The following is a 25,553-nucleotide window of genomic DNA, read 5'->3' as shown; positions in this document are numbered from 1 at the left end:
TGTATCAAAAAGCATATTGATCAGAATCACAGACTGCACCTTTAAGTTTCCCCTAAACATATCAAATGGTTTTGGTTGCACATTTTGGCTCCTCATCATTCTGATTTCTTTTCTCACTAAGGGCACTGTGATATCTTCCTTCTAAAGAGTTAAAGATGTTATCAGTATATCAGTAGATATCTCTGGCATCACACAGATGTCAGGGTCTTTAATCATGCAACGGTCAAAGTGTCGTCATTAATCGCATGTGTAGGCGCAGCACTGCTTTGTGTGTATCCACATGAAGAACGTTATTGTCTCTCCTCCATGAGGTGGTGTCACCATGTATAAGCTGATCTGTAGAGGCACTTGACATGAGATAACATCTCAATGGGCCCTAAATCTCTAAAATCCCCTTTTAAAACCTGAATAATCAATGTGCAGGACTCAGGAACAGCTGTGGTGAGGTAACGCCACCTGCTTTTTTTAATATGATATTCCACTGCCACCTGCTGGGTACCTGTGGAGTTGCAGTGTTTTTGAGTTGCAATACTGCTGCACTACCACTAGTGGTCGTATTTGTCACATGTTTTAATGGTTATTGTTCAGCAGAGAGTAAAATATGCCTTTCTGTCTGACCTTTTAGGGTAAAGAGGAGTTTGAAAAGAATCAGCGGCAATTATTAGAGAAAGGGAATATTACGAGACACAACAAAACTCAGCTGGAACAGCAACAGGTGAGAGATTTGATCTGTTAAAAGACCTCACAAAATCCACAATTGTTATGTTTGTGTATACCACTAGTTAAAACCAAGTGAAGTTAAGATCAGATATCAGTACCGTTACATATCTAAATAGATGACAGAATGTTTTTTAAAACAGTTTAAAGAGTTCAAATGTCCGTCCACTCATCTGTAATCTTCTCCCTGCTGCAGCTGAAGCAGTTTGAGCGGCTGGAGCATGAGGTGACTCAGCCAATCAACCACGACCTCACAGGCTGGACCCCCGCCGCGCCCCACCCATCCGCCCCGCGCAGCAAGCTGAGCGCCGGCGACCACCAGCTGCTGCTCTTCTACGCCGAGCAGTGCGAGGCCAACATCACCACACTCACCAACGCCGTGGACGCCTTTTTCAGCTCGGTGGGCAGCAACCAGCCGCCCAAGATCTTTGTGGCGCACAGCAAGTTCGTCATCCTCAGCGCGCACAAGCTGGTGTTCATCGGCGACACGCTCTCGCGGCAGGCCAAGTCGCCGGAGGTGCGCGCGCGGGTGGCGCAGCACAGCAACGCGCTCTGCGACAAGCTCAAGGACATCGTGCTGAGCACCAAGACGGCAGCCCTGCAGTACCCGTCGCCGGGTGCTGCCCGCGAGATGACCGAACGGGTGCGCGAGCTCACCGGCTACACCCAGCAGTTCCGCATGGCGCTCAACCAGCTGGTGGCCATGTGAAGCATCACTTGGGGAGGACGGGCGCTCTCAAGGCTGGTGGAGAACTCCTGGACTTCTTGGGTGAAGGGAGTGGACAGAGAAACAATACAGGCCCCGTAGGTCTCAACTCTTTCCCAAGCCCATTGAGAGCCCACCATGCCCGCACTCAACTGCGTTTGTAATTCTTTTTTAAATCCCGTAAGAAAGGACAGCGGACTGTCTGACTGACCCAGGGGCCAGTGGTTGTAAATTAATTATTGTAAATATTTAAGTATACGCTCGGGATATGGGGGGGTGTTAAGAGGGAGAGACTGAACTCATACTCTAGTTGTTTTTCAACATCTTTGGAGTGAGGGAGGACATAAAGGAAACTAAAAGTAGTTTCTAAACATGGTCCATTATGATTATTGCTATACTGTAATGACTGATTATTATAATTGCTATCATTATTATTATTACGACATGTTGATTAAGGATGTTCAAAATTTCAAATGTGTATGTAGTAGTACTTAATGCTGTTTTTCATCAGATCAATCATCGATGTGTTTTTTAATGAATAATGTTTTGATTGGAATGATGAAACAGTGACTGAAAATGGAAAACGCTTCTTCCCTTCTGTCAACAGTGAATGCAGGGTGGGTCGGGTGCTAAGCATGCTGGGAGTTACCCCAGGAGTGATATCATTGACAGGCTCTTAACACAGTCTTCAGACTGGCCACTGTCAAGGGACATCTTAAATGTTAAGTGCTCTGAAAGCAAATTAAAATGTCCCCATTGACTTGACACATTTCAGTAGCATCAACCCCATTCCCTTCCCTTTGGGGAAACCAGCGTGGATGGCAGTGCTTCATACATAATTATGGAAAAAATAACAGCTGGTTTGAGATTTTTTTTATTAAGAATTACTAAATGCACTCAAAGAGAAAAGCATTTGCGTGAACTGAAATTCCTTTTTTTTTTTTTTTAAAAAAAAGCACAAAGCTTTGTAGGTTCACTGAGAGCACATCAGCTCCTGGTTCTCTCCTCCATGACTTGACCACAGCAGTGATCCACAGCTTTAGGCCAGTGTATGAACACATGTACACTGACTGCAGTATCTCCCTGAGTTCCACTTTAAGGGTCAGTTTTTGGGGTTAGATAGGAGGGTGAAGGGGCAGAAAGGGGGCGTTGTCTGGTGATGCCCCAGGCCTTCTCACAACCCTCCACATCCCTGCTGGGCAGCACTTCGGTTATAGCAGACCCACACCCTGCAGGTCAGGGGACGGCACTGGGATCATAGGGATGGGATTGCTGGGGGGAAGCGGAGAACACCCTCTGTGCTGGCTTGTGCTAGCTCTCTGCTATTATGGTCCCTGACAGATAAGGTTTCAGTGCGAGATTTGTCCAAATATGTGTTTGTGTGTGTGTGCGTGTGTGTATGTGCCCGCACGCTAAGGGCTGAGCTACATCAGGCGCGTAACTGAAGCGTTCCGTTCACGTTGCGTCTGCTGCAACAATTAGCTTCCATTATAATCAGTGGAAGTAGCTACACCAGACGTGACAGTGGGACGTACGTTCGAAAAAAATAGACCATTCGTCTAAAATGGATTTTACGCGTCGCGAACGGAACGCTTCAGTTACGCGCCTGGTGTAGCTCATACCTAAGGCCCCTCTCAACCTCTCAAAGGCCGCACCAAACCCCGCCCCGAGCCATCATCTAAATCATTTATATTAATCTGTATGTGAAAAAACAGCACCTTGAAAAGATTTCCTCAGTGGCCCAGCTGTTCACATGACTCAGCTCTTCTCTGCTCTGTGACACTACAGCAGCTGTGCCCTCCCATGGCGACTCAGCAGCTCCAGAGAAGCGTTGCGTGACAGTGTCTGGACTGGTCGGCATGGAGATGATCCCTGATACACTACGTCTTCTGTGTCCACCCTGTTGGTTGTATTCTAAATATCAGAATATGTCAGAGAGAGTAGTTCAGTGAAACTTTATTATGCTATTAAGTACTGCAACATGTTGTTGTGCATTTAGTCGAAATCCCTATCCAGTTTTAAAAAAAGAAAGAAAGAAAAGTAAATTGAATCAAAAAAGGTATTTGTTGTAATGTTCTGTTCTCAAATCTGTGTTGAAAGGATTTGAAAGATATTGAGGTATCTGTTTAAGAACATACTGTACATTACGTAACTGGAAAATATATGTTTAATATATTTTCATTAAAAAAATAAACTGCAAACCAACTTTCGCTCTACCTAGTCTTTACTATTATCTTGTCTGAGACTGAGATATGACACTAAGGCCCAATTCACACCAAAGATTCGCGAAGAGACAAAACCGTTGCAGAAAGAGTTGCAGCGGTTTGAATTAAATGTTGCACGTCGTTGCCAGGTGTTGCATGCCGTCACAAAGCATCACTCGACGCGAATCTTTGGTTTGAACCCCCCCTTAATAGTATGTGCATTTGTTGTTGCATGCATTTAAATGACTTTCAAATGTATGTGCATATCTCCACTGACACCACATGGACCACCAAGATACCAAACAATGAGAGATGCCCAGTTAAAGGAGAATTCCGGTGTGATATTGACCTAAAGTGTGTTGAAACATGATACTGAGTGTGAACGTATGTCTCATAGCCCATCTCGGCTTGTCCCCTGCACTCCGAAATCTGGCGCTAGTTAGCCGATGCTACCAACAGCTTTTTCAATGGTGGTGCTTCGGCATCGGGCTAGCCATGCAAATAAATCACTGTTTTACACCATTTAGAGGCTCAATGTATCTCCACACTTCATTGGTAGACTTCCGAGGGCCCTGACATTTAAAACGAGACATTGAGAACTTTGAAAAAGCACTGGTAGTTTACTTACAAGACGATTTATACAGACAGTATCTTCACGAAGTTTAGCGTTTGTAGCCATCTTGAATTTAGTCATGATAAGTTGAGCGACGAGTAAGAATGAACAGGTATGATAAGGGATCAGATTCCAAAAATAATTCAGTGGAAATGCATGGATTCCAGTTGCTGCTACTGGAAGAAACTGGAATCCATGTATTTCCACGGAATTATTTTTGGAATCTGATCCCTTATCATACCTGTTCATTCTTACTCGTCCCATGATGGTAGAAAAAAGTGTAAGTGCAACTGGAATCAGTGCTTCAAGAACCACAACACACATACGTATGCAAGACATGGGTTTCAGCTGTCGCATTTCTTTGTGTTATGTTCTCTGATGAAAGTAAATTTTGCATTTCCTTTGGAAATCAAGGTCCCAGAGTCTGGAGGAAGAGAGGAGAGGCACAGAATCCATGTTGCTTGAAGTCCAGTGTAAAGTTTCCACAGTCAGTGATGGTTTGATGGTCAACACAGCCATCTACCAGTTTTAGAGGACTTCATGCTTCCTGCTGCTAACCAACTTTATGGAGATGCAGATTTCATTTTCCAACAGGACTTGGCACCTGCACACAGTGCCAAAAGATACCGGTATCTGGTTTATCCCTGGGTATCCCTGTTCTTAATTGGCCAGCAAACTCGTCTGCCCTTAACCCCATAGAAAATCTATGGGGTATTGTGAAGAGGAAGATGCAATACACCAGACCCAACAATGCAGAAGAGCTGAAGGCCACTATCAGAGCAACCTGGGCTCTCGTAACACCTGAGCAGTGCCACAGACTGATCGACTCCATGCCACGCCGCATTGCTGCAGTAATTCAGGCAAAAGGAGCCCCAACTAAGTATTGAGTGCTGTACATGCTCATACTTTTCGTTCATACGTTTCAGTTGGCCAACATTTCTAAAAAACATGTTTTTGTATTGGTCTTAGTAATATTCTAATTTTCTGAGATATTGAATTTGAGATTTTCATTAATTGTCAGCTATAGGCCTAATCATCAAAATTAAAAGAAATAAACATTTGAAATATATCAGTCTGTTTGTAGGCTAATGAATGAATATAATATACAAGTTTCACTTTTTAAATGGAATTACTGACATAAATCAGCTTTTTCATTCTATTCTAATTATATGACCAGCACCTGTAGGCTATATAATTTCGTTTGGCCAAAGATCGGCTCAAAGGAAGGACAGTCAGCGGCCCATTGGTTCATTTTCCATACTAAAACTGGACTGATCCAATAACAGCTCTTCCCACCCCTCCCATTTTGGCTCAGAGCCAGGATTCTGTTAGCCATCAATAGTTTCTCGAAGTAGACGTTGAAATTGCGGCGGGTGCGGTAGTGCCTATTGTGCAAAAATAACACAAATGCAGAAGCTTCAAAAATATACAATATTGCAAGTAGGATAGCCTATGTCAGCAACATGTTGAAGTTCGTTGAATTTGAGCAAGGAGACGTAAGCAAGCATACAGAGCTGAGGGACAGAGCAGGTGGTGGAGAGTGTCTAGTTGAGGCTACATGAAACAAGAACTCAGTGATGGAGCAGGTACGCTATGTGTGACATGCTGATTATGATGACTTATTAATTGCAATAATGTATTAAGGCCGTGTTGGATCATAATAACAAATAGCAACTTAAGTTTTCTAAATGAATGATTTGCAAACCCGGACAGCAGAGTGTCAAATCGACGTTAACTGTTAGTCAGATTGAGCAGTTTCCGTCAGACGCCCAAAATTCAACATCGACAGCATGAGTGGCGATTGGTCTGTTAAATAGGGCATCGGAAGCGCTCTCTTGGTAAAGATGCCCTAAAATAGGCCTACTGTAGACTGACGGAAATATAGGCTACAAAACGTCAAGTCATATTCATGCACAAGCCAGCTAAACTGTATAACGATAGACTACTGAATATTAACGGAAATTAGTTGTTGTAGCTGTACTGTTCTAAAATGTAGGCTTACCAGCAATATGTAGGTAGGTAGTAGGCCTATAGCCTAAAGGAATAAAATATTTCCACCATCAGGCAACACATTGCCCTGTTTATTATGACCGCCGCGCAGCGAAGCGGCATGCCCAAATTTCCGTCAATGATTCCCGGGACACTGAAAGACCGGGGTACACGAAACTTGGTGGGCATGTAACCCCACATGGATACCATGGAACCATCGTTTTTCGTTTTGATCTGTAGCCCCCCCCCCCCCCCCCGCTGGACTGGACCCCCAAAGGAGGGTAGGGCAGACACAGTTTTCTGTGAATATCTCGAAAACCGTAGGGTTTAGGAGGACCATTTTTTTTTGTATGTTGATCTCAAGGGGCCATGTCAACCCATTCTATAACCACTCATTTTATGTATAGCGCCACCTAGTTAAACACAAAAAAAGTAAAAATGAGGTGTTGTAATTGAAGGTATCTGTGACCTAACATAGTCAAAACTGCACGAAATTGGAAGTGTAGGATCATTATGACACCCTCCGAATGCATGCCAAGTTTTGTATACTTTCGTTCATGGGGGGCCTTACAATAAAATAATTTATGTGTACATTTAGTGACGTACACCAACAAGGATTCCCGGGACACTGAAAGACCGGGGTACACGAAACTTGGTGGGCATGTACCCCCACATGGATAGCATGGAACCGTCATTTTTCGTTTTGATCTGTAGCCCCCCCGCTGGACTGGACCCCCCGAAAGGAGGGTAGGGCAGACACAGTTCTCTGTGAATATCTTGAGATCTGTAGGGCCTAGGATGACCATTTTTTTCCGTATGTTTGCCTCCAGGGGTCATGTTAACCCATTTCATGTGCACACATGTGCACAAACAGATACACACGCACACACATACATTCACAGTAATCATACGTATGACACATACTCACACAGTAGACATATGTACGCTTGCATGCACAGGCACATACGCAGGCACACACACAAGCACACACACACACACACACACGCACACACCCTCATACATAACATAAACATAACACAAACAATCAAGAATTTCTCAGAATTATGAACAGGCAAGATGGAGGTGGGGTTGTATAAAATGAATTTTACATGTGAAATCTATGAACTAATCATGTTTTGGTACTTGTTGTCTAGCAGATACCAGTGAGAATTGAGTGTGGATAATGCAATTTAGTGAGACAGTTAGAATCATATAGGCCTTTCAGCGTGATTTCTTTTTGTGGAAAAAATGTGCTGGACTGGGCGGTGGTCATATTTTGTACCGCTCTGCGGTATATCTAGTTTTCTGTTGTTTCAGTTGTCCTAGCTGGTATAAATAAATTGCATTAAGGTGTACAACAATCTAGGTAATTTAGTTCTTTACATAGGCTTCAGTAATGTTTTGGTAATGCTATCAATCGAGCATTGTATAGTTTAATGTAGCCTATTGAATAATTTTAAATGATACTGAAGCAGAAATTCTTCTTTCATAATTGCTTGTACTATAGCCTACTTGAATATGGAGATCATGTGATTGTGCTCCATGGCTACCTCTGATCAGTCAGAGTGATAGTGTAGAGAAGGGCCATCTGAACACAGCAAGTGTTTGCAGTCAGAGAAACGTTAGCCTGTCCATCAGCTATATGTTCTTCATAACTTTTACTAACCTCAGTCTGTCAGTGAGGTCTTTATTTTGCTGATTGCAGTTTGCCAGCTGAAGAATATGGCAGTTGCGTACAGTTATTGGGGTGTGACCATAGCTTAATGTGTATATTTGGTTAACAAGAAAATTAAGCAAAGTAAGAGGGCTGAAGGACATCTGAGGACAGAAAAGTGTCCATAACAACACCCGAAAACGCTTTGCTAGGTGGATTGATGTCATATCCCTTATTGGTTTGCCAAGACATCAGAATTTGAACACCAAATTTGAATTGGATCTTTGACCCCTTTGTGAGGATAAAGGATGGAGCACCATTGCTCCAGTCTCAGATTTTGCGCAGATCTCAAATTGGGTTAAATATTCTGCAGAATATACAGTCATTCTACTGCTCAGTGTTGCATTGGCTTAGACTTAGTCAGGCTGTGTCACTTTGTAGTATTGTGATTAAAATACTGACAGTTCAACGGCTATTTTCGTCTCGGCATGTTTCCTTGGATTGAGCTTTACCAGAGTGCTAATTTGGTCTTGGGTAGGTGTGTTTTTTCCACCACAATAGCCAATGAGGCCTACATTTGTCCATTTTCAGTTCTCCACGAGACTTAGTTGTATATGCATACTTAAGGGTAATGCAAGGATTTTTATATTTAATATAGTATGTAGTTTAAAAGTTGATGTATTGTAATGGATGTTGATAGACAGAAAGTTGAATGGATGTTGATAGACAGAAAGTTGAATGGATGTTGATAGGCAGATTGTTTAATGGATGTTGATAGGCAGATTGTTTAATGGATGTTGATAGGCAGATTGTTTAATGGGTGAGTGAAAGGTTTGAAGAGGATGAATCGATAGAAAGTTGGATGGAATTATTAGGCGGGTCAATATATGAAAAAAAAACACCTAACCTCAAAAAAAATTGATACAAAAAGGTTTTCAACTGATTATGATACCTTTAGATGTACTTAATAACATATTAAAAATCTAGTAAAATCTGACCCCAGTAAAGGGGTCATTTTCAAGATGGCGTCCAAGATGGCCACCAGAAGCTAATTTGGGATATCTGAAGCATTAATCAGCCTAGAAAAGTGTTTTTCATGTTTAATCAGATTTAGCGGTCACTGAGTCATATATGTCACACTAAAGTATCAGATCATGATTTTCAAAGACTTAGAATTTTCAAGATGGCGTCCAAGATGGCCACCGGAAGCTACTTTTGGCTATATCTGACGCATTTTTCAGCCTAGGAAAGTGTTTTTCGTGTTTAATCAGATTTAGCGGTCACTGAATCATATATGTCACACTAAAGTATCAGATCATCATTTTCAAAGACTTAAATTTTCAAGATGGCGTCCAAGATGGCCACCTGAAGCTAATTTTGGCTATATCTGACTCATTATTCAGCCTAGGAAAGTGTTTGTCGTGTTTAATCAGATTTAAAGGTCACTGATTCATATATGTCAGACTAAAGTATCAGTTCATAATTTTCAAAGACTTGTGTCATTTTCAAGATGGCGTCCAAGATGGCCACCAGAGGCTAATTTTGGCTATATCTGAAGCATTATTCAGCCTAGGAAAGTGTTTTTCATGTTTTATCAGATTAAGAGGTCACTGATGACTCTTCATCTCCACCTTTTTTAGTGTTCTTATAGTAGGACCTGAGGATGCATGATGTTTTCTCTCTCAGTGTCACCATGCCTTCAAAACCTTTCCCTTCTGTGAAACATATGTCATTCCCGTACCGCTCCCTCAGTTTAGCTTTCAGATACAGATTACCAAATGGAATGGAATCAACCTCAATCAAATACTCTTTCATGTTAGATCCAAGTACAGAGACAGTCAACTGTTCTTAATTGTGTGCATTTCTGCAAGACACTCCGCTGTTCGTGTAGAAGATATGGATTACCTTGCACTGCTGCCTGTGGAACGTGTCAAAATGAACAATGTGACAATCCACACAAGTTCCTTTCAGAGGAGTCAGAGGATGATGAATAATGATATAATAATTATTTCTGATCTAAATGCATATAGTTTAAGATTCAGTTTAATTAGCTCCCCCCTAATGATAGATGCCAACAATTATTGATCTACACAAATATACAATGCATGCCTATACAGTACATGGGTCATGGTTCATTAAAGTCATAAAACAGCCACTTACTCGCAAACTCTACTCTACATATTGTAAAAGCATATACCCTGTACATAAAATATAACATTAATCAACAAAATAACATTTCCATCTTCCTCCACACCAAGCATAATACATACTCTATTCTGTATAGGCAAATATAGTGTAAAGCCAATACATTTTGGCATATACAGTCCAGGGAAAACAAATGAAACACCCTAAAATATATATTTTCTGAAAGCATATAATCTGTAGATAAGATATAGCACCATTTAAAACATGTCCCATCTTCCTCCATGCCATGAACAATGCATTGCCCTCTATTCTGTATAGGCGAATCTAGTGTAAAGGGGATATATTTTAGCCTATATTGTCCAGGCAAAACAGATTAAACACCCAAAACCATATATTTTCTAAAAGCATATAACCTCTAGATGAGATATAACACCAGTTAAGACATGTCTTATCTTCCTCCATGCATGCACAATACAATGCCCTCTATAATGTATAGGCGAATCTAGTGTAAAGGGGATATATGTTGGCATGTTAAGTCCAGGGAAAACAAATGAAACACTCTAAAATATATATTTTCTGAAAGCATATAATCTGTAGATAAGATATAACACCATTTAAAACATGTCCCATCTTCCTCCATGAATGCACAATACATTGCCCTCTATTCTGTATAGGCGAATCTAGTGTAAAGGGGATATATGTTGGCATGTACAGTCCAGAAAAAACAAATTAAACACTCTAAAATATATATTTTCTGAAAGCATATAATCTGTAGATAAGATATAACACCATTTAAAACATGTCCCATCTTCCTCCATGAATGCACAATACATTGCCCTCTATTCTGTATAGGCGAATCTAGTGTAAAGGGGATATATGTTGGCATGTACAGTCCAGGAAAAAAAATTAAACACACTAAAATATATATTTTCTGAAAGCATATAATCTGTAGATAAGATATAGCACCATTTAAAACATGTCCCATCTTCCTCCATGAATGCACAATACAATGCCCTCTATTCTGTATAGGCGAATCTAGTGTAAAGCGGATACATGATGTGAGGAGAGATGAGGAGGACGAGGGAGGTATGATAATTTCCCACATTAAAGGTAACATTTATGCTGGTAATAGCCAGTGCTGTGATTTGATCAATGGTTTAATGGCAAACTTAAATAAGTTTGCTGCATTTGTAAATGTAGCCTATAATAATCTACACAGAATCAGACTTCTGTGTAGATTATTAGGCTATATTTGCAAATTATCACCAAAAGTCAGTATGAAGGCTTTAGTAGGCTATTTAAGCTACAAAAAGTATTGCCAGGATGACTACAGGACCCTTGCCTGGGAGGGAAGTATATCTTAATTTTGACTAAAAATAAGCTTCCCTTGTGTAGGAAAGCCTATTAAATTCATACAGTGAGTATACAGTAGGCCAACTTATGCCTATGTGTTTGGATGTTGCTGCAGTGGCTGCTACAACAACTGAGGGAGAGAGTGCTGGAGGAGGAGAAGGAGGAGGAGAAGAAGGTCAAAAAGAAGAAGAGAGGGGAGAAAGAGCACAGGCTGGGCAGTCCAGTACCAGGCAGGAGGAGGAGGAGGAGAGAGACAGGCAAGAAATGGATGAGGACATGATGGGGGCTAGACGTAAAAGCCATTTATTTCATATTGCGCAAATGTTTTTTTTTATGTATTGGGTGTTGGGGGCCTGTGCCCCAGCAAAGCTCTAGGTCTAGAATCGCCCCTGGATGAATGGATAGAAAGTTGGATGGAATGTGCCTTATATCCTTGGAGAGACACGGAGAGTTGGCCTAGTTAAGCAGAAAGCAGTTGATACAGATGCAATCAGTTTAACAGGCTCTTTGATGAGGTCAGAGCGGTATAGATAAAATCCAGAGCCATAGAAAAGTTTTATCTACCGCTGTGGCAGGATAACCGATGGCAGAGTCAGGGAAGATGCAAGTTTCCAAAAAAGGTCTTTTGTTTATTTATTTTTTCAAAAATATTTTTTCTAATACGTGCAAATATTCAGTGTCAAGATGAGCAAAAATGCAAAACAAAAACTGTTCAAAAAGAAAATAAATAGGCATCAAGTTGCCAGGCTATGTCTCAAAAGACCCTGCACACTTAACCAGCCCACAATTCTCATTCACAGTTCTCTCTCTCTGCACAGACCCACTGCAACTGAGGCCATGGGGCCTAATACAGCCTTAGGCTAGCTGTAGCCCCTCCCACTAGATTGCCCCATTGCTAACAAAAATCAATTTAACCAAATAATCACACAATAATAACCAAATAATAAACCAAACAAGCAAACAGCAAATATAGAAATACATACAAAATGTTTCCCCCCACCAAAATCACATTTGTAAAGAGAAAAACCCATAATAGTGATAAACACAAAAACACCCCTGCAATAATGGTTCCCACCACCAATCACCCGCGAAACCCCTCTATTTCAACCTAGTGGAACATTCCCTCGATGGAGCTTTGTGGGTAAAAGGACGCAATATTGATAATATTACAACCAAAATGCAACTGGCTATTAACAAGGTAGAAAAATGGGCATGTGAGTGGGGTTTTCATTTGTCTATAGAGAAGACTCAATTTATTTGTTTTTCAAAGAAAAGAATAAATCCCACACTAGAACTTAAGTTATATAATCAATCATTAAAACAAGTTAACGTTATTAGGTACCTGGGAGTGTGGTTTGATGTCAAGTTAACATTTAAGGAACACATACAGAAAATAAATGAGAGGTGCAAAAAGGGCATTAATGTTTTGAAATGTTTGTCAGGGTACAACTGGGGAGCGTCAGGGATGTCCCTTAAAATAATTTATATTGCACTGATAAGATCAGTGTTAGACTATGGATGTATTGTGTATCGTTCAGCATCTAAGACATTGATTGGTGAAATCAATAGAATGCAGGCTAAAAGTCTGAGGATATGTTGTGGTGCATTTAGAACATCTTCAATACCAGCATTACAAATAGAAACAGGAGAAATGCCCTTAAGCCTTAGACGTATTAAGTTGAGTATGGCTTACTGGATTAATTTAAAGGAACATGATGTATCACACCCCACTAAGAAAGTTCTTAACGAGTGTTGGGAATATGGTAGATCCCAGATTTGTAGCTTTGGTTGGGATGGTAATAAAATAGCAAACCAATTGGAAATAGATGGTATCAATTGTAGTAAGACTGTGCCCCTGGTAGGAACTCCACCTTGGTTGTTTTGTTCTCCTATGGTAATTATGGAAACCAAAGAGATAGCTAAATCTGGAGGAGTGTATCAGAACGTAGAGCAATATCTAGAAAGTATGTATTATGATACAACACAGGTCTATACAGATGCATCTAAAGATTCAGAGGGTAAAACAGGTATTGCAGCATATATCCCTGATTACAAAATCTCTATTAAAAAGAGAACATCAGACCATCTGTCCATATTTGCAGCTGAAATGACAGCTATTATTATTGCATTACAGTGGATAGAAGAAGCTAGGCCCCCTAAAGCAGTTATTTGCTCTGATTCAATGTCATCTCTCACATCTATACAAAATGGAGAATCATCATGCCGACAGGATTTATTGAATGAAATTAATAATATCATATTTGCAATCAGTCAACAGGGAATATCAATCCAGTTTGTATGGGTACCTGCTCATAAAGGAGTTGGTGGTAATGAGGAAGCAGACAAGCTGGCAAAAGAGGCAACTAAGGAAGAGGAAGTTCAGTTAAACATTCCTCTCAGCAGATCAGAAGTTAAGGTAATCATCAAACACAAAGTTAACTTAATATGGCAAGCTGAATGGGATAAGGAGAAGAAAGGTAGACATTTATATAATATTCAAAAGAATATCCTAAATAACAAACCTATGTACCCAAACAGACAAGAGGAGGTTTGGTTTACAAGGATGAGAATAGGCCATACTGGTTTGAATAATAGCTTACATGTTGTAAATAAACATCCAACTGGAAAATGTGAGTTTTGTGGAATGAGAGAGGATGTAGATCATGTTCTTTTAAAATGCTTAAGATTCTCCAGACAAAGAGAAAAGCTAAAGAGGGAAGTGAACGCAGCCAAGAAAGCCTTCTCTTTAGACACCTTATTAGGTGAGCCTAGATCAGGAAACATCACTAGTGCTGTCATCACATTTATCAAAGAAACACAATTAGCAAATAGGATTTAGTTGGTTGTTTTGTGTTTTGTTTTTTTATTTTTTATTTTATTTTTTTATTTCTTTTTATTATTTATTTTATTTTTTATTTTTATGATTTTCCTTGAAATAACATCCAATTGATTGCATCTCAGTCCAGTAGATGGCGGTAATACACTTTGCCTGTAAACTGCCATAAAACCTGACAGAAGAAGAAGAAGAAGAACATTCCCTCGGCTTCCCCACGTTAAACCAGGAAGTTGAAACGGAGTTCGGGATGGTGGTGAGTTAACTGTGTACAGAGTTGTAATTACGAAGGTTTAACTAAATAAATGAGAAGTTTGACAGCCAGTGTGGGTATTTTCATCACTTGCTACCAGAAGACATTAATACAGATGGGAGATGGAAATGACAATGTATATAGTTTGAGTAATGTGAATGGAGTCATGCACAAACATTTGCTACTTAAGAATGCCGGTAGGCCTTTCCCTGCACCTTAAACAACAACGCATGCTAGCTGGCATTTATGGTGAACGGTGGTAAATGACATTGTGAATAGAGAACCAGGAATACAACAGAGCAAACGGTAATGACAGTGATATTACACGGAGAACAGCGGCAGGACAGTTTGAATGTTAGCGCCGGCGTTTGGCTGGCTGCACGCTGCGTGAGCACGTCACGGCTCAGTCCGTGACAACCGCTCTGATAAAATCTAAATCTTTTTCTATGGCTCTGGATGAGGCCTAGTTGAGCAGCTGGCGGTTGATACAGGTGCAAATCAATGTAATTAAGCCATTGTGTTAGCCCATATTGATATAATAATATAATATTATGGTTTGCTCAATTGAGGGTTTACTTGAGTGCTTATGAAGGATGGGGTTTCTCTCTGATGTATCAATTATTGGTTACATTTATTGGTTACAGTATTGACATAAGAGTGACATGACACTGTCATGAACGTGTCATAAACGTTTATGACATAACGCTTCTGTTATTAGGTGACATTTGGTTTTTGTCCTAAGTTAGGTTATAGGATTAGGGTTAGAGGTTAGGATCAGGGTTAGGGTTCATGTGCCATGACAGTGTCACGTGTTCATGCCAGTGTCATGTCACTCTTATGTCGATACTGTCAAGTAAAGTGTTACCCAATTATTCATTGTTGGCTGTGTTGAGTCATTCACTCTCTTTTCAAGTTGCTCCATGGGAGTCTGGGCCGGCAATTAATTCACATAAAATGTCAGCCAACTAAATAAAGATAAAGAAAAAAAGATGTAATTTATTGTATGTTCATTCAAATATTTTTATATATCCACACAGATAACAAATCAGCTGTCTAAGGCTGTGAGCATAGTCATTGTCTCGCGCTGAGCATCATGCAGTAAAGCAGATGACTGTTCATGTGTGCCTTAAGAGACTGATGACTGATGTTACGCAAGAGGAATTCAACATGGCCTGCTATTTCCATGTCTATTGATTTTTCACTTCCTGTCAGCTGGTGAAATGAACATCAATAACAGAACTTATAGGAGGAAGTAGACTTATGGCAAGCATGAGGTAGAAGGGAGCTTCACAGAATTTTCATTTTTAGAGGAAAATTTAAAAAACAAAATGGAATCTGGAATGGAATCAAATATCACATGGCCATATTAGATCTATATTAACATCAACATTCAGCAGTACTATATGCACACAGTGTGAATTAAATGCAATATATAATAGAATATAATAATCTTAATGAGACCCCAAAGAAGCTGTAAACTACAAACAGGGAGTAAGAGTAATGACAGAGTGGACTACACAGATTAATTACACATCAATATACTTTAAAGTAATACTGACAATAAGTTAGGTATTAGCCTACACAATTTGATAAGATACTGACATAAAAGAGTACAATTTCACAGAAAAAGTCCATTCAATATTTTATATGTAGACTTTAATTATAATAGACATGCCATCATTAGATAGTCTGTCGTCTAGACCTCAGGTTAGAATATAGATGTCTGGCCTGGTGGGTTTTTGACATCCTGTTTTCAGTTGGTAATTTTAGTTCACACAGATCTGCCTGCAATACAGCTCAAAGTATGCACCCCCGTAAGTCGTACCCATGTTACAATCCACTTCTATGCGAATGACTTACAGCTGTATCTCCCACTTAAATCCAGGGACTCCCTACGGGCTCTGCAAGAATGCCTTGAAATCAAAGTCTGAATCAAATTCTGGGCATGAAGTTGAAAAAATAAGTACCGTATTTTCCGGACTATAAGTCGCACCAGTCAAAAAATGTGTCATGAAGAGGAAAAAAACATATATATATATATATATAAATATATATACAGTCGTATGCAAAAGTTTGGGCACCCCTTACGAAAACCACTGCATCAGTTTGTCACTTGCTGAGCTTTTCAAGCAGCAACTTCATTTTAACATATGTTATACCTTATGGTAACAGAAACATCTCAGTAGTAAAATAACTTTTATTGGTCCAACAGAAACATATTTATGTGCATTTAAAGAAAAATAGGCATGTGCATAAATTTGGGCACCCCTAAGAAATAATTCCATTAATATTTAGTATTGCCTCCTTTTGCTGCAATAACGGCCTGTAGACGCCTCCTGTAGCCAAGGACAAGTCCCTTAAGTCTGGCAGGTGGTATTTTGGCCCATTCCTCCACACAAAACGCCTCTAGTTCAGTCAGGTTTCTTGGCCTCATGCGTGGACAGCCTTCTTCAAATACATCCATACAATTTTAATGATGTTAAGGTCTGGGGACTGGGATTGCCATTCCAGAACATTGTACCTGTGCTTCTGCATGAATTCCTTGGTGGATTTTGAACGGTGCTTAGGATCATAGTCCTGCTGAAAGATCCAACCCCGGCGTAGCATCAACTTTGTGACTGACTCTTGAACATTCTTGTCAAGAATCTCCTGATACTGTAAGGAATTCATGTGGCCCTCAACTTTAACAAGTTTTCCAGTACCTGTGCTAGCCACACAGCCCCATAACATGATGGGTCCTCCACCAAACTTTACAGTGGGCAACAAGTTCTTTTCATGGAATGCAGTGTGTTTTTTCCGCCATGCATACCTGTTCGTGTTATGACCAAATAACTCAATCTTGGTCTCATCTGACCACAGTATTTTGTTCCAAAATGCTTCTGGCTTGTCCAGATGTGCTTTTGCATACCTCATGCGACTCTTCTTGTGACAAACACTCAGGAAAGGCTTTTTGCGCATCACCCTTCCAATTAGCTCTTCCTGGTGCAAAGTACGCTGGATTGTGGAACGGTGAACAACTACACCATCAGCAGCCAGATGTTGTTGTAGTTCTCTGGAGGTGGTCTGTGGTTTCTCTGTGACTATTTTAACCATCCTTCGCCTGTGCCTTTCCTCTATTTTTCTCGGCCTACCACATCTTTCCTTCACACGGACTGTTCCTGTGGCCTTCCATTTCACAACTACATTTCTGACTGTGGAGACAGACAGTCTAAACCTGTCAGATAATTTTTTGTACCCTTCTCCTAATTCATAATGTTGGATTATCTTAGCTTTCAGGTCAGTGGAGAGTTGTTTTGAGGTCCCCATGTTGCCACTCTCTAAGAAAGAACCTAGGACAAGCACAGCCAGCTATTACCTATGTTAAATAGCCTTTTTCATGACTAGTTCCACCTGTCTTTGTAATTGAAGGTCTAACGAGCTAATGAAAGCAGTTTTGTGCTGCAACCTCTCAGCTATAAATCCGTACAGGTCTTGAAATTAATGCTATTAAAAGGGTGCCCAAACTTTTGCACATCCCATTTTTTGCATTTTATTTTATTATAATAAAACTATGTAATGCTACTCTAAGAATTTTGGTCTGGAAAACACTCAAACATCTACATCTTTGTAGGAAAACAAATCTTGTTGCTGTGATCTTGTATTATAAAGGAAGAGCAAATTGTCATGAAATCTCAGAGGGGTGCCCAAACTTTTGCATACGACTGTATATATGTTGCAAATGAGTCGCAGGACCAGCCAAACTATGAAAAAAAGTGTGACATAGTCCGGAAAATACGGTAGGTAATGATATGAGGGACTTCAGGCATTCTTGAGAAGCGTGACAGCAACAATGTTCAGCAACAGGCCATTTCACACATTGTCTCTAAACAAATGCTATTGCACAGAGAAAGAGCTTCAAAGTTTACTTTGATCTATAATATTATTCTGTGCTTTGATTAACTTTGATTTATTGCTGAAAACTGTCAGGGATTTCCTGATACACTGCAATAAAATCTAGCCAAGCGTTATTAATCATATATTAACATCAGAATTAAACAAACAAACATTGGTATTGTTTTTAGTACGAAAACACCTACCCTGTGCTCCCTCTTAAGATCATTTTGACTTGATAAAAATTTGATTTATTTTAAGGTGTCAAGACAAATTTCCTTAATGCGCTGGCAGCCAAATTTGCTTGTTTTGAGGATCAATCATGGAAGAAAACTCCATCAACACTATTGTTTGCCGTTGAAAAATAAATAAACTAAGTGTTTAATCCATCAACCAATGTTGACCTTCATCAGTGCAAAGACCTTGTTTTGATGATGAAACTGTTATTAAATTAAGTCAAATGATTTTACGAGTAAGCGCTAGGGAAGTGTCTTTGTAATAAAAACAATAACTAGATTTTTTTACTTTAATATAAGATTAATAACACTAGTCAGACATACAGTTTTTGCAGAGTATGTGAGTACATGAAAATATCCCATATCCAACATGAAAAAGTAGTTAGGTCTGTGTTTCCATGATGGACTCTGCTTTAGAGGTTTTGTCCTGTGTGGCCTGTTGCGAGGAAGACTGCACGCGTTCTCTTTTGGTACTGCGTCTCAGCCGTGCTAAGAAGGACCTTGAGGCAAAGGCATAGAGGAATGGGTCCAAACAACAGTTCATGTAAGAAAGAGTCTTGGCAAAATCCCCTGCCATCCTCCGTACATGTTTTGCCTGCTTGTACTTATCATGGTTAGAGTTTTTAGTCAATATGGCGACAATATCCACAATGTTGATAATATGTGTTGGCATCCAAAATAAAAAAAAGACCACCACAATGCTAACTACAAGTCTGGTCATCCTCTGTTTACTTAAGAGGTTGGCCTTGGGCACTTTCTTGTATAGGCACAGATAGGAAGTTACCAGGACAGAGAACGGGATGGCGAAGCCAAACAGAACTTCGTACAGAAGGACAGACACTTTCTGCCACTTTCCATCTACCTTTTGACATCTCAGACCACCAATTTTAGCAACGACACCACGTGTTGGGATGATAGGCAAGGCAAGAAGGCCTGCTACGACCCAGAGGGCAGCGAGCCAAACATGCTTACGCCGTCTCTGTAGCCGCTCCATCAGCTGCCGGTTGGGCCTTTTTGCTTTCATTATGTTGTGATGGTGCACGCTCATGGAGGTAACGATGAGCACACTGGCATACAGGCTCCAGTAAACTAGATAGCTGAACAGCTTACACCACCAGTCACCAAGAGACCAGCCCTTGAGCAGTGCATAGATCCAAACGGGAATCGTCAACAGGGACAGTGTGTCACACACAGAAAGGCTAAGCATGAGCTTCAAGGTGAAGCTCATGTTCTGTCCTATGATGTTGCGGACGATGGCGATGATCACTGCAATGTTGCTGGGCAGACCCACCACGGCACACAGGCCCAGGACCACCACAGGGATGACCTCCTTGGCACCCCAGGTACTCCCATTAAAGGTAGTGGTGTTTAGTTCCATGGCACCTGATAGGTTGAGGTTAGGCCTATATGTATTGAACTCCATGAGACTCTAGGTACTTGAGTTGAATGTGGTGTTTTCCTGCACAATCAAAGCTGATGGGGGGAAAAAAGTGAGTCATAATGTGTCCACAATCTGCTCATGTGCTGGCTGAATTATATAATATAGTTTTTAAGATGGCTGGACATTTCTGCATTTGGACCCCAAATTAAAATGTTTTCAACATTTCATCTATAATTTGGCCTTTAAGGGTGGTATACAGAAATATAACAAACAATATCAAAGTAAACCTTAGACATTATGTTAGCAAGAGGAAAAGAGGCGACAAAAAGCATTTTCAAAACCGATCTTTCATTTCATTTCATTTCTCTCTCTTTCTTCAATGTGAGCGCTGTTTGTTTCTCTATCTACTTTATCAGGCATAATAAGAAATGTCTTTCAAGCTAACAATCATGGTTTTATTAGAAATCTGTTAGATTGGTCTGTGTGGACTGTTTAAGTTAAAACAGCTATGATCAAACAAAAATATTTAAATTCTTGATGATTTCACATTAATTCCATATTACATGTCAATGTTCATTATTAAAAGCTTCATTATCAAGATGAAATTAATCACGGTTACTCTCAGAAAACTTTTATCGTTTGACAGCTCTATTTTTTTGTGTATGACCAACCTTTATATCCTGTCTCCTGTTCTGTGTCCAGTTGCGACTGCGTTGCGTTGCAGCGTTTTTCTACTAGTTGATACTGTGAACTGCTAGTTTCACTTTTTCTCTCTTTGTGGCAACCTTTATATCCTGTCTCCTGCTCTGTGTCCAGTGAACTGCTAGTTTCACTTTTTCTCTCTTTGTGGCAACCTTTATATCCTGTCTCCTGCTCTGTGTCCAGTGAACTGCCAGTCTCAAATTTCATCAGAGGCTATTACAAGTTCATTCCCTTTTTTGAACTTTAATTTAGATTGAGCACATATACACCACATCATATAGTGTATAGTTCTTGTGTGTGCCAGCACTTAAAGTAGAAATGGAGAAGTTCAAAACATTTCACAAAAGGGAAGTTTATCATATGAAATTAAGTTCTTCATGAGTAATGAATGTGTCTCATGTTCTCTAATCACAATGCAATTTCAAGAGATCATAAGATCAGAAAATGCATATCAATGTCAACAGCATTCAGGGTCCTCAAAGTCCATGAGTGAGACCATCCTGATCTCGTGAGCTTCAGGTTTTCACTCGCAGATCAGTCTGGCAACTATCTGTTAAAGAGAATTTGAAGCAGTTCACCAAACGAACGTCCAATCAGCGTTGGCTTTGAGGCGGGTTGAGGTGTGACGCAGCGAACAACATGATGGCATCCACAGATGAGATGAGCATAGCTATCGCGCAAGTTTTATTTAAATTAGAAAGTGTTCCTGGGTAAGCTGTGAAGCTCTGAGTCTCAGCCATGCAGCTGGGAGGAATTAACGACACAGACATCCTCCACGGCCGATTCCAGTTCATAATGGAGGAATATACTTTCTTCAGAAGTGTAGGGCCTACCGTGAAAACTTGATGGGAATTGTCGTTGATTAGGTTCATGTCACATACAAATGGTAAGTTAAAACATCTTAATGTTAGTTATGTTACCTAACTTAATTGTATGTTAAACGAAGGCATTAGAAGAACACTTTGTTCATCTAATTGGTTGATTAGGCCCGTCGATAACCAACAAAGGTGGTGATAGACAGATGGTTTATCCAATCAGCTAACCAGTATTTCCGCCCTTTCCCAAAAGTTCTTCAACGGAAAGTTCCCAGATGGTCAGGTTAGCTTTTACCAGGCGGAAATATTGCAATGGATGATTTACCAACGTGACACCGGTGTGATACAGTTTTGCCAAGGCTACATGCGTGAGACGCTTGTTTGTTTGAAGTGCTTGTGTAGGGTATCATGCTGGTCAAAACGTTATATAATATAATATATATAATGCTGAATAAAGCACAAAACTTTACTGAAGCACATACACTGTTTAAAGTCACAGACACAACGAACTAAGGTAACTGTTATGCATGTACGAACCTATATGGCCTATACATACCGGTAGATATGGCTGTGTAGTCTGTGTACCATAACATTTATTCCTGAAGGCGCCTGCTCACGGCTGTAAGCTAGGCTAAAAGTTTAACGTGGGCAGGTTGCAAAGTATCAGCATTATTTTACTGAGCGACTTGTCATTAGGTCTTGTGCCTAGTCTAAAAAAGCTGTTCCAGGTCATTATATAAAGCTATCTATTGCTTGCTTGAGGTCTGGGAATTGCATTTACTCGGTTTGGCTGGGAGTTACTGTATGTTGGTTGTGCCTGTTTTGTGGCTGTCATCAACAGAGTCTCTTCCTGAGGAGACTAAAGAAGGTCCACATGGTGATCCTGGTGAACTTCTACCGATGCACCATCAAGAGCATCCGGTATAGCAACTGCCTTTGACCAGAAAGCACTGCAGAGGGTGGTGAAAACTGCCCCTTGTATCACTTCCCATCATCGAGCCTATCTAGGGCAAGCAATGCTTGCTTAAGGCACACAGCATCGTCAAAGACTGTTATCACCCCAACCACAGACTGTTCACCCCACTCCACTCCAGGAGGCTCTACAGGTCTCTCCACACGCAAACGACCGAAAAGCCCATTCATGTAAATGGATTTTTTCTACAGCACTCTGAAGAGCAGTGTAATAAGCCTGTATAACAGACATAATAAAATCAAATTTACTCTAAAACTAAACAAACTTTCAAAGAAGTTTGGTAGGATGCTTGCAGCTGGTGTGATGTGGTTTCTGATGTAGTCATTTTGTGACTGTAGTAAGCATCTATGAAAAGTAACTTGGACAGGAAACCCACAATGAGCAACTGCTAAAATGTACACAATCTGCTTCAGCATAATACCATCATCATGTTTTACTTTTTTCTTTGTCACGGCACTTCAATAAATCATAGCTTTTATAATGATTGTCTGTTAATTAAGCAACCTTTCTACTTTATTAATGTGGCGGAGGCGCCACATTCATTGTTCTATTTTTTTTTTTTTCAGATTGCGAGCAAGTGATGTCTGCTGAGCTTAGAGGTAGCCCCACTTGTGAAATGGAGGAGGGGAGATGGGAGGCTTTGCAAAGCCGGAGAGTGTGATGTAGTGGGCAAGAAAAGAGGGTTTAAGCAAAGATTGTAGATAGAAATACATTTTTGGTTTACACTATAAACTCTCCCCATTGTGAAAGCAACAAAAGATTTGCAGAGATGAACCAGCACTGTCATGTGTATTTATATGAGCAGTGACACACGAGGTGAGTCAGACGGGGGCACAATACCCAGTTGGCCACCTCAAGTGCCACCCCACTAGAGATGTGATAGTTAAGCTTGTCAGCCCTGTATGTTGGTTGAACTCGAATTGTTCTTCATTTGTCAAATGGCTTGTTTTCAATTCCTTTTTTACTTAAGATAGGCTAGAGAGGAGCCTGCATACATTGGCAGGTTATACTGCAGGTGCAGCTATTTCGCAAGAACAGCTGAGGAGTAAAAGAAAAGATAAAAGTGCCGTGTTGCTTCTTCGACTCTTACTCTTTAGTAATTCTTTGCATAAAATAAACAGTCTTGTTAATAATAATTCATAGCCTAGTATTAAATGTAAGACTTTATGTATTGGTTTACTTTTCACATGTTATGTTTAGCCTATGTGCCACCCCACTCTGCATCTGTGTCCCAAACAGCCAGTTAACATCTCTAGTGGCAATTTTCTTATAAAATTGCCACTAGTGATGTTAACTATTTTTGAATTAGTAGTAGAGCACCAGAATCTTTCAGTTTTTGCAGAAGGCATGAAACTTGGCACAGTTATACTACTACCCCTAGTGATCAAAAATTGAAATGGACCCCAACACATAGCACCCCCTAGTGGCCACCATCTTGAATTCAAATATGGTCACCATTCTTAACAGAATTGTTGATATAACTTCAAAATTAAACAAGATAAAAAAAGGTTTTAAAGTTCTAACACTTCATTTTCAGGGTCAAGGAAGCTATTCACATGATTTCCAAACAAACCTGATGTTTTTGAGATCCAATATGGCAGATACCAAATGTGAAAATATTGACCATCTCTATTGATGATATTGATTGATGACCATGATAGAAATATCCTTCAAAAACAATTTTATAAAATTCATAAAAAAATAATTTTATCACATGACAACCTCAAAAATATTCGAGGCATCAAGTATAACTAGAAATGCAATTCCGATGAATTACATGAGGGGATGCAATCTGCTGGTTAGGGTGTTGGTGGGGCTGTTGAGCTTGCTGCTAGCTGGTTGGTAGGGTAATTGTGATACCTGCAAAGGTGCTTTTAGAGTAACCAAATTTGAATCTTGTGTGACATGGCATTCTTGGTGTTTTTGACCTTGACATTTGACCTTCAACCTCCAACATCAACTCACTTCACCTTTGAGTCCATAAAAACATTTACCAAATTTGAAGCATGTACGTCAAGCCGTTCTGGAGATATAATGCTGAATGCATGAGATATGGCTAGGACTTTTATTTTGACACACAGGAAACACTTTAACAGGATGTGTAGTTCAGGTAGAGCTAGATTGTATGCTTAGAGGCTGAGACAGTTGAATTCCTCACAGGTGACACCTGTGCCAGTGTTCTGATTAGCCTGGGAAAAACTGCTCTGAGAACTACTTAACGAGCGCAGCTGGCTCTATTATGACATCACAGCCCCCATTCAAGTCTATGGGGGAAAAATACACTTTTAATTACAAATATCTCAAAAAGTATAAACTTCTCAAAAATGAAAAACGGATAGGACGGTAACGCCTTGGAAGATATAACAATAATACATATACATACATATAAACATATATAAAAAAAAGGGAGAGGTGCCTACGGAACGGTGTTTGAACCAAATTTGTACGTTAAGCGGTTTGGGCTGAATAGCGTGCACAAAAAGGTAAAAAGAAAAATAATAATAAGAAGAAGTCTCCGGATTTCAATAGAGGGGATGCATCCCCTCTAAATCTGTTAAGATTCCAATATGACCACCAGTACTTTTATGCTCTCTCTTTCACCTGCTGTCTTAGATTCTCTTTCCACCTGCACAGACACTGAGGATCTACTTACTCTTTTTAATACATCTTGCCTTGCCACTCTTGATTCGGAAGCTCCTTTAAAACAAAACCGGTGTAAATCCAATAGGTCAACTACTCTTTGGCTAAATTCCACTACCTGTTTGCTCAGAAAGGCTTGTAGGAAAGCAGAGCGAAAATGGAAAAAAGATAAACTACAGGTCTCCTATGATATATTTAGAGATTCTCTTAAGGCTTATGAAATCACTGTCAAAGCAGCAAAGGCAGCTTTCTATGCTGAGCTTATTCACAAAAATGCTCACAGACCAAAAGTGTTGTTTAACACAATTAATTCTATCATAAATCCTCCTGCTACAATGTCCTCTCTTCCTGCTACAACTGAAACCTGTGAGATGTTTCTCAATTTCTTTATTGACAAAATTGACAACATAAAGTCTCATATCACACCCTCAATTTCTGATCCTGCTTTGTATCAGTCTGTAGTTTGCCG

General features: G+C 40.1%; 2 protein-coding genes and 1 long non-coding RNA gene across 6 annotated transcripts in view; 1 reads left to right on the top strand and 2 right to left on the bottom strand.

Annotated features, from left to right (window-relative positions):
• bcar1 (BCAR1 scaffold protein, Cas family member) overlaps positions 1-2,359 on the top strand; it is a 78,590-nt gene extending 76,231 nt beyond the window's left edge. For all 3 annotated transcript variants that reach the window (XM_042108745.1, XM_042108746.1, XM_042108744.1), the window contains exons 6-7: positions 626-715; positions 914-2,359. In XM_042108745.1, coding sequence (XP_041964679.1) covers positions 626-715; positions 914-1,426 — 603 coding nt within the window. In that variant the 3' untranslated portion in view covers positions 1,427-2,359. The remainder of the gene's footprint in view (positions 1-625; positions 716-913) is intronic.
• LOC121723348 lies at positions 2,255-3,424 on the bottom strand. The gene is made up of 2 exons (XR_006034932.1): positions 3,046-3,424; positions 2,255-2,835 (listed from the first exon to the last, which is right to left on the bottom strand). It is a non-coding gene; the product is annotated as an uncharacterized LOC121723348 (long non-coding RNA).
• Positions 3,425-12,178: 8,754 nt separating this feature from the next.
• LOC121723276 (leukotriene B4 receptor 1-like) lies at positions 12,179-20,825 on the bottom strand. Of its 2 annotated transcripts, none has more exons than XM_042108835.1 (4): positions 20,809-20,825; positions 18,760-20,046; positions 18,573-18,640; positions 12,179-12,191 (listed from the first exon to the last, which is right to left on the bottom strand). In XM_042108835.1, the coding sequence occupies exon 2, from the start codon at positions 19,994-19,996 to the stop codon at positions 18,956-18,958; it is 1,041 nt and encodes a 346-aa protein (XP_041964769.1). In that variant the 5' UTR covers positions 19,997-20,046; positions 20,809-20,825; the 3' UTR covers positions 12,179-12,191; positions 18,573-18,640; positions 18,760-18,955. The 2 variants fall into 2 exon arrangements, with proteins under 2 accessions (XP_041964769.1, XP_041964768.1); XM_042108834.1 differs by lacking the exon at positions 20,809-20,825 and adding an exon at positions 20,626-20,724.
• Between the last annotated feature and the right edge of the window lie 4,728 nt (positions 20,826-25,553).

This window comes from Alosa sapidissima, chromosome 11 (assembly GCF_018492685.1).
Source record: "Alosa sapidissima isolate fAloSap1 chromosome 11, fAloSap1.pri, whole genome shotgun sequence".
Classification (NCBI taxonomy): Eukaryota; Metazoa; Chordata; class Actinopteri; order Clupeiformes; family Clupeidae; genus Alosa; species Alosa sapidissima.
Note: the sequence above shows the minus strand (reverse complement) of the source record. Positions and strands in the feature narration are given on the sequence as shown.